Raw genomic sequence first — 8,712 nt, forward strand, 5'->3', positions numbered from 1 at the left:
CACCCCCCCGTGTTGGGCCCCCCCCCCCCGAGTTGGGAACCCCCCTGCCAAGGATCGCTCCGGCACTGAGAAAATCATTACAGGGCTCTGCCCTGGCAGGGAGCGTCCTCCGCTCTGCAGCTGCGTGGCCACCTTGGGGATGGGGACAGGGGACCCCCCCACACACACACCCCAGCTCCACGGTACTGGGGTACATCCCAGTCCGGTTCCAGCAGGCGAAGGCTGCTCCGGGGGTATTTTTACAGCAAAAAGCCATAAAAAGCCAACGGTGGGCACTGTGCTGACAGCGATGCCATGCTTCCCGGCTCATCACGGGGGCATCACCCCACAGCCACTGCGCTGGGGGCAAATAAAGGCCCTTGGGGGGGGGCAGAGATGAAAGGGCAGCAGATTCGGCATTATTAGTTCTTAATTATAGTCTTGAAAAGGCCGAGATAAAAAGGCAGGAGGCCCCCACCGGGGCTCGGTGGTCTTGGGCATGTTTGGTTAGGAGGTGCTTTCCCTTTTTTTATTCCCTTTTTCCTCTCTGTCTGTTTGATGGAGCTCAGCAAACAATCCCCCCCCCGCACCCCCACGCAGCAGGGTGGCCCCAGGATGGGGGGGGTGCCCGCCACTCCTGTGCTGGGTGGGATGCTAATGGCATCTGCGGAGTTGGGATCCAGGTGATATGGGGCTACTGGTACCCGGTTGCGCTTTGGGAGAGCCAGGTGGGAAAATCTTGTCCTGGAGAGATGGGGGGGGTCAGATTTTAGCAATTTGGTGGGGGTGCTGCCATGCAAACAAGGAGCACAGGAGGGCTGGAATTGGGAGTTTGCTCCAACAAACTGAGCATCTCCTGTCACCAGGTCCGGATCCAGAACAGGGACCTGAACCCAGGGATGGCTCCTGCCTAATTTTGAGGCAAAATTGCCCCAAGGTTCCGGCTCCTGAGCTAATTAATAACAATGCTGCTCATTAGCCCCAGGCCGGGCTGTCTGGGCAGGGTGTGGATTGTCGGTCTGCAGAGGAGTGGGGCCTCCAGGGTCACCCCCGCCCCCGGCCCCGGACAGCCTCAGGGGTGACCCCGGAGCCCCAGGGCCCCCCCCTTGGTCTTGTGTCCATCCTCTGTCCAGCAGCATCCCTCTGTCTGGCCGTTGTCCGTCCGTCCATCCCAGTTCTCGGTGCCCTTCACACACAAAAATCCCTTTTCATCCATTTGCCCGTGTGCTGTGCTAGTCCTGGGCGGGGGGCTATGGACACCCACATTTTGCAGGGAAAAGGAGTATTTTCTACCAATTCAGCTGAATTTGTTAGAAAAAAGCAAAATGTTTGGACACCGGCTGCCATCAAGTGGCTGAGGAGGATCCAGGCCCGACCCTCGGTCCGCGGATCATTTTATCTGAATCCCAGATCCCCCCCCCCCCCGCCCTGCCTCAATTAAATTCACTCTTCCTTTCTTGTTATTAAAGGTCTCACCACCCGGATTTGGGATGCAGTGCAAAGCCCTCCCTTAAGCATCGTAAGATATGCGGCTCCGCTTCTTCTCTGGATAGACTTGACCCAGCTCTAGGGAGGTTTTTGCAAGGAGGATTCATACGTGCACAGGGTCACCGCCACTGCTGCGGGCTGTTTGCAGGTGGAAAGGCAGAAAAAAAATAAAGAAAAATATCTTTTTTTTTAAACCCTGCAAGTGGTTGACCTGGGGAACTCCTTGCCCATGAGCTCTGGGGGTTGAGAGCTTTAACAGAGGAGTTTCTGCAAATAATAACATCCGTAGCTGTATGAGAAGAGCTAAAATACGCCGTGCCCCAAAGCGGGGCAGTCCTGCAGCACAGCTGGGTGGCTCGGGGCTGGGCTGGGTTGTCCCCCACCAGCAGACAAGCGGGCTATAGAATTGGAGCAGGAGGGATATGTCTTCTTTAAAAGTTTTGCACCTTTCCATGCACCTGAAGGAAAACTGGTGGGTTTTTTTTCCATAATCTTCCTTATTTCTATTCCGTGGCTCATGGGGTTCGTGGCTAAGGACAAATCCTGCTCTGCCCTATTCACACAGCTTTGATCCTGCTCCATACCAGAGCTCTTTTGGATGCCAGCGGTGGCAACGAAGCCACTTCCAGCAAAACATCTGCTGCTCGGAGCATCTGGGACCGATTCCCAAAGGCACCCGAAGTGCTGAGCGTCTCTGATCCATGCAGACCCAAGAGCATCCCAGATAGTGGGGAGCAGGGATCCCAGTTAGCATGCACCACTGTTAGTGAGTATACCAGTTAACAGGCATCCCAGCTGGTGAGCATCCCAGTTAGTGGGCATCCCAGTTAGTGGGCATTCCCAGTAGCAGGCATCCCAGGTAGTGAGTATCCCATTTAGCAGGGATCCCAGTTAACAGGCATCCCAGTTAGCACAATTCCAGCCAGCAAGCTGCCAGTTAAAGAGAATCCCCACTATCAAACATCCCAATTAGCAGGTGGCTAATTAGCAGGGCTGCCAGTTCTGGTAGATCCTACTGAGTGTATCGCTACTCATCGGAGATCCCAGTTAGCAAGCATCCCAGTTAGTGGGCTCCCAGTTAATAAGGATCCCAGTTGGGAGGTGCCCCAGCCGGGTCCCAGCGGGCAGGGTCCGGGGGGGGGTCCCAGCAGGGTCCCGGGTGGGTCCGGGGGTCATCCCAGGGGGGTCCCAGGGGGGTGGCAGGGGGATTCCCAGGAGGGATCCCGGGGGGGGTTCCCAGCGGGGTTCTGGGGGGGCAGTGGGGGTCCCAGGAGGGGTCCCGGGGGGGTTCCCAGCGGGGTCCAAACGAGCGGTTCCCGGCGGGGCCGTTCCCCCGCTGACCGCCAGAGGCCACTGCCCGACCGCGCTGCGCCCGGGCGGCACCGGCTGGGACAGCGGGCGGGGGGACACCGGGCTGGGGGACTGGGATGGGGATACTGGGATGGGACACACCAGGGTGGGCCATACACACCAGGGTGGGACATACACACCAGGGTGGGACACATGGGGATAGCACAGCGGGATGGGACACAGCGGGATGGGACATATTGGGATGGGACACAGCGGGATGGGACACACCAGGATGGGACATACTGGGATGGGACACACCGGGATGGGAGACACCGGGAAGGGACACTGGGGCTGGGACACACCAAAGCAGGACACCAGGATGGAACACACCAGGATGGAACACACTAGAATGGGACAAACCGGACTGGGACACACTGGGATGGAACGCACCAGGCTTGGCCACCCCGAGGCTGGGACACAGCAAGATGGGACAAACCAGGCTGGGACACACTGGGGCTGGCACAACCCGGGGCCAGGAGGTTTCTCCCGAGACCCTGCGTGGATAAAGGGGGTCCCGGTGGAGGGTGACAACCTGTCTCCTGTGCCACCACTGGCTATGCAAGCTCCAGCTGAGCTTTTGGGTGACGATGAGGACCATCTACAGGAGGAAGTCAAGCCCAGTCCCACCACGCATGCAAACAAGCCAAGGGCAGACAGCATGGGTGCTTCTAGGGGCTGAAATCTGCCCTGGAGGTCCATCCAAGCTGCATGAACTCTGCAGGGATGGCTCCATCCACAGCATCCCGCTTGCTAGCTGATCCTAAAGTGAGCTGGCCAAATTCAGCCCATCACTAACCGGGAGAACACATGTGGGCTCTGACCAGCCCCTAAACCCCATTAATCAACCCTAAAAGGGCACATCCCTGGGCAGCACCCTAAGGCTGTGCCTGTCCCCACCATCCCAAGGGTCAGCATCAACTGGGGGAGATGGGAAGGTGGAAGTTTGTCCTTCCCCACGCTCCCGTTATGGGGCAGGAGAGCCAAACGTGCCTCACGACAGTGTCCCTCCTCTGATTTTCCCCAGGCTGGAACCTGGTACGGGGGGTTTCCAGCATCCCCAGGGCCACTAGCACCTCTGCGGGTCCCCCCTTTTACGCTACCATCTGCCCCCAAAATCTGGGAGCTACTCAAAACCCCCGTCCATCTGTCCAGCTGGGAAAGTCAAAAGCAGTGTCATTGCCAAATCCAGAGGCACCCACAGAATTGATGGCGACGGATTTCCACCCTTATTTGTCAACAAGGCTTGCTGGCCTCCCCCCCAACCCCGCAAAGCCCCGTTAATCTCCCATACAATTGCAGTTTGCTGTGCAAACAGCTTTGGGGGGGGCCAGTGTGGGGTTTGCATGAGAAATGTGTCATTTGGGGGTGGCCGGCAGCCTTGTGGGTAAGCCAGCGAGTGAATCGTGGCATCGCTAACGCCGGATTGAAACGATTTCGAAGCAATTGCCCTTCAATAACCCTAATCCTCGGCCGTGAATGGGGGTTTTTAACTCCTGGCCATTATTCCCACCTTATTATCTATTGATTGACTTTTAGAAAGGGTAATAACGTAAATAGATTGATGCTCTGAAGCCCGCCCGGAGATCAAATGGAGCCGATGGTTGATTTTCCGTGTGGGATCCGGTGGATAAAGCCCAGAGCTTTGATTTCACCCCCCGAAGAAGAGATGGGGGTGAAGGGGTGATGGGGGGCAAGGAGATGGGGAAAGGCAGGGAGGGGGGACCTCGTGGGGAGCAGCAGCCTCCATCCCTCCCCGCTCCGCCAAACAATCAGAATAAAAGCAAATTATTTCTCCTATTTTCTTTCCCGAGATGAACGATAAACCGTCCATCCCCGAAAAGAAACTGATAACGCCTCTAATTTTACTGGAAGGCCTAAAAATGCCATTTCTACGCAAAACAGGGCGCCGCTCTCCTCCCAGGCCAGCTTTTGATAAACGTTGGGGTTTTTTTCTTCTTTTTTGCCTTTTTATTTTTTTTTTCCTATTTCCCTTTCAGTTTGCAAGGGGAAATGCCCCCGGAGCTACAAACAACGCACAATAAAGCAAAATAATATTTTAGTCAAAATAGGCAGACGGCGCTCGCAGCCAACTTTCAAATTAGCATTTTGAGGGCAAATATGCAGACAATTTGAGATAATGAGGCCTGATTATTCAATCCAATGAATGTTAAATAGGCAGCGAGGGCGCCCGCGTCTTATCTCCCCCGCTTTCGATTTAGTTCAGTTTAGTTTAGTTTTAATCTTTTCCCCTTTGAACCCTTTTTTTGTCTCGGCCCCAGCCCCCCCCCCCCCTCCATTCCCCGGCATCCCTGCGCTGCCAGCCGGGATTTTGCAGTGGGAAATCACCAGCATGGACCCACCATTCCCTTTGCAACCCATTTTCAGGGAGCATTTTGTAGCTCATCCCTCCAAAAAATTGGAGCCTGGGGAAGTTTGGGTGCTGCCGTCAGACCTGGTCCATGCGTCCTCGAATTGGGGGAAGTTTGGGTGCTGCTTTGATGGTGGTGTGAATATTTGCAGGGATGTGCATCGCCGGGATGGAGATCTGGGGCGATGCATCCCCAATCTAGGCTCATCCTTCATGCTTTCCCTTTAATCCCAGGGCTGTTTGTGCAGGCGATGGTGCAGTTGCTCCCACCCTGGGTCTCCGCAACCATCGTTAAATGAATGCAAATGGTAAACGAGCCCGGGGGGAGACGATTCCAGCGCCCGCTGCCACCCCAAAGCAAAGCCCAGCTCAGCATCCCACCCGGCTCAGCATCCCGTCGTGCAGCCCCTGCGACCTTCTGGCAGCGTTTCGCTTCGCTTTCGTGGAAATGCAATTTCTTTGCAACCCCAACGAGGTGCATTTCCCATCCCCAAGAAGGGAAGAATCAGCTCCAGGTTGGGGAGCTCCTGGGGGGTGAGCAGCACCGGGCGCTGCCAGGGCCACCATGATATTTTGCACCAAAAATGGGGGGAAAAAGCAAAATCGTGTAATTGGCATTGTTTTCCAGGTCCTCACCGGTGTTAGGGTTAAGCGAGAGCCCTCGTCGAGGATGCCATCGCAATGGTATTTAGGAGCGGGCTGGGGGAGATGGATGGCTGCCACGGAGCGGGAGGAAGGAAAAATGAAAGTTGAAGGAAAAATGCAGGTTGAAGCAAAAATTAAGGTTAAAGCAAAAATTAAAGTTAAAGCAAAAATTACAGTTAAAGCAAAAATTACAGTTAAAGCAAATATTAAAGTTGAAGTGAAAGTTAAAGCAAAAATTAAAGTTGAAGGAAAAATTAAGGTTGAAGCAAAAATTAAAGTTAAAGCAAATATTAAAGTTGAAGCAAAAGTTAAAGCAGAATTTAACCCAGTCCAGGCTCACTGAGATCAGGGCAAAGGGTACCCGTAAGGCAGTGACATGGCCCCCACGCTGCTGCTAACCCCTGTTTTCCCTGTGATTCAAGAGAAGAATAATAAAAAAAAAGAATTATTTCAGGGATAATTAAAAAACCTCTTTATGCCTCAAATGCAAAGGTGGTGGCAAAAATCAAAGCAGTGAATAAATAAGAGCTGGGAAGCTAAGCAGGGCAGGGAAGGTGAAGGAAGACAGAAAAAAAACCCCAGTTATGGGGGCAAGGATGGGAAGTGGCAGAGAGGAGGAGATGCAGCGAGAGGAGAGATAATCAGAAAGCAAGGAAAAAAGGGGAAAAACAATCAAAAGAAGGCAAAATAAAAAGCAGATGCTGAGGAGGGATAAGAGGCGGCTGGCGGAGCGGGGCCGGGCACCGGACTGGAGGGATAATTGGATTTTGGTTCATCTCGGGGGTGATAAGAAATTCCCCATGTAGTTTTTTATTCCTATATGAAGCATATTTTAATGTGAGATTTGAATACAGCCAGGGCAGCGCATCCCACCTGCAAAATACAGGTTGCTGAGGGTTTTGTTTTTTTTTTTCCCCGATTTCCCCCAGTTTATGCACTCGCTTGGAGGCTTTTTGGGGCAGAACACGGCTATTCCTGCGCTCAGCAGCTTCGGTCTCATTAGCAGGTGTTTGGGGTGAGTGGGAGCAGTGGGAACCCCCAAAAGCAAGGAGAGGGGATGCAGCAACCCCAAAGGGGACAGAGTGACCCCAAAGGGGACAGAGTGACCCCAAAGGGAATGTTGCACCCCCAAAGGGCACAGAGTGACCCCAGAGAGGGTGCAGCAATCCCAAAGGGGACACAGCACTCCCAAAGGGGACACAGCGACCCCAAAGGGGATGTTGCACCCCCGAAGGGGACACAGCAACCCCAAAGCGGATGCAGTACCCCCAGGGGGGACACAGCAATCCCAAAGGGGACATAGTGACCCCAAAAGGGACACAGCAACCCCAAAGGGGCTGTAGCAACCCCAAAGGGGACATTGCACCCCCAAAGGGGACCCAGCAACCCCAAAGGGGACAAAGTGACCCCAAAGGGGACCCAGCAACCCCAAAGGGGACAAAGTGACCCCAAAGGGGATGCAGCAACCCCAGAGGAGATGTTGCACCCCCAAAGCGGACACAGCAATCCCAAAGGGGACGGAGCAAATCCCAAAGGGGACATAGCGATCCCAAAGGGGATGCGGTGACCCCAAAGGGGATGGAGCAAATCCCAAAGGGGCCACAGGAATCCCAAAGGGGCCATCACACCCCTGCAAAGCCCCATGACCCCGTCGGGACACCCACCCTGTGTCCCCGCGGCCGAGCGGAACGGACAGCCTCGGCCCCCGGGGAGGGGACACGAAGCAGAAGGAGGCAAAAAAAATTGCTGCCGGTTTAATGCGGGAGATGGGAGCGATAGAGCAGAGCAGCTCAGCCCCCTCCTATTAACCGAGGTGGCCCCGAACGCCCCTTATCGTGACGGCATCAAAGCCCCGGGGCCCAGATCGCCCCGTCATAGCCCGGCCATGAGCACCCAAAATGCTGGTACCGAACATGGCGCACCCCAGAACGGCTTTTTGGCGTGACCTTGCTTGAGGGGCCGGGGAATATCAGGTTTGGTGGTGCAATCGAGTTATGAGGGTCAGCGAAGAGGTTTTTAATTGCTTATTAGGATTGGGGCCCTGTTGGGGACACTGCCGTCCCCCCCCCGCTCCGGCTGCGACGTGGGAAACGCTGCTGAATATTTAAAGCGAAGCCGGGGAAGGGGAAAGGTTGCGCGCGGCTCGATGCCACCATCGGCCCTGGGAATTATCCCGCAGGGACACGGGGAATCTGCTCCCCTGCGCGCAGCGTTCAAGGGCGAAGCAGCCCGCAACGGGCTGGTGGCGTGGGTGCCCTGCAAAGCCCGTGGCAGGGGGTCGTCGCGGGGTGCAGGGGCTGCTCTGGTGGCAAAAGCGGCGCATGCGGGCGCGTGGCTCACCTCGGCGCGGGCGCACGCGTGCTTTGCACGTGCAGGGACACGTGTGCCTGCTCGTGCACGCAGGGACGCGCTCGCGTGGGCACGCGAGCACATGCTTGTGCGTGCACGGGCACGTGCTCGCGCTTGCACACGCCGGGATGCGCGCGCGAGCACGCGCTTGCACGGGCACGGGCACGCGCTCGCACGCGCGTGCAAGCGCACGCGTATATGCTTGCACACGTGTGCACATCCAGGACCGGGCATGAACTCGCACGTACGTGGGCGCATCCTGGGGCACGGTAACGGGGAAAAAGAACGAGGGGAACGCCGCTAAAAGCTGGGGGGGGGGCCTGCAGTGGGATGTCGGGGCACACAGACCTGTGCGTGTGTCCCCCCCTCTTCCCGGCTTGCCCGGGTGACATGTCGCGACACTCTGGGTGGCCCATCGTGGCTTTGTGGTGGCCCCAGCCTGCTGCGTGTCCAGGTCCACACTGTGTCCCCCCCCCGCGTTGCACGCCCGCTCGGTGCACGCCCAGCCCCGCTGCACGCCCGGTGCAAGCCCC

The 8,712-nt window shown here is 56.2% G+C and overlaps 1 protein-coding gene across 1 annotated transcript in view; it reads right to left on the reverse strand.

The window, feature by feature from the left end:
• The window catches only part of LOC104840114 (homeobox protein BarH-like 2), a 20,621-nt gene extending 12,876 nt beyond the window's left edge, over positions 1-7,745 (reverse strand). Inside the window, 1 exon segment of the mRNA XM_010580831.1 lies at positions 7,739-7,745. Within this exon segment, the coding sequence (XP_010579133.1) occupies positions 7,739-7,745 (7 nt within the window).
• Between the last annotated feature and the right edge of the window lie 967 nt (positions 7,746-8,712).

Source organism: Haliaeetus leucocephalus, unplaced genomic scaffold (genome assembly GCF_000737465.1).
Source record: "Haliaeetus leucocephalus isolate CR32 unplaced genomic scaffold, Haliaeetus_leucocephalus-4.0 Scaffold741, whole genome shotgun sequence".
Taxonomy (NCBI): Eukaryota; Metazoa; Chordata; class Aves; order Accipitriformes; family Accipitridae; genus Haliaeetus; species Haliaeetus leucocephalus.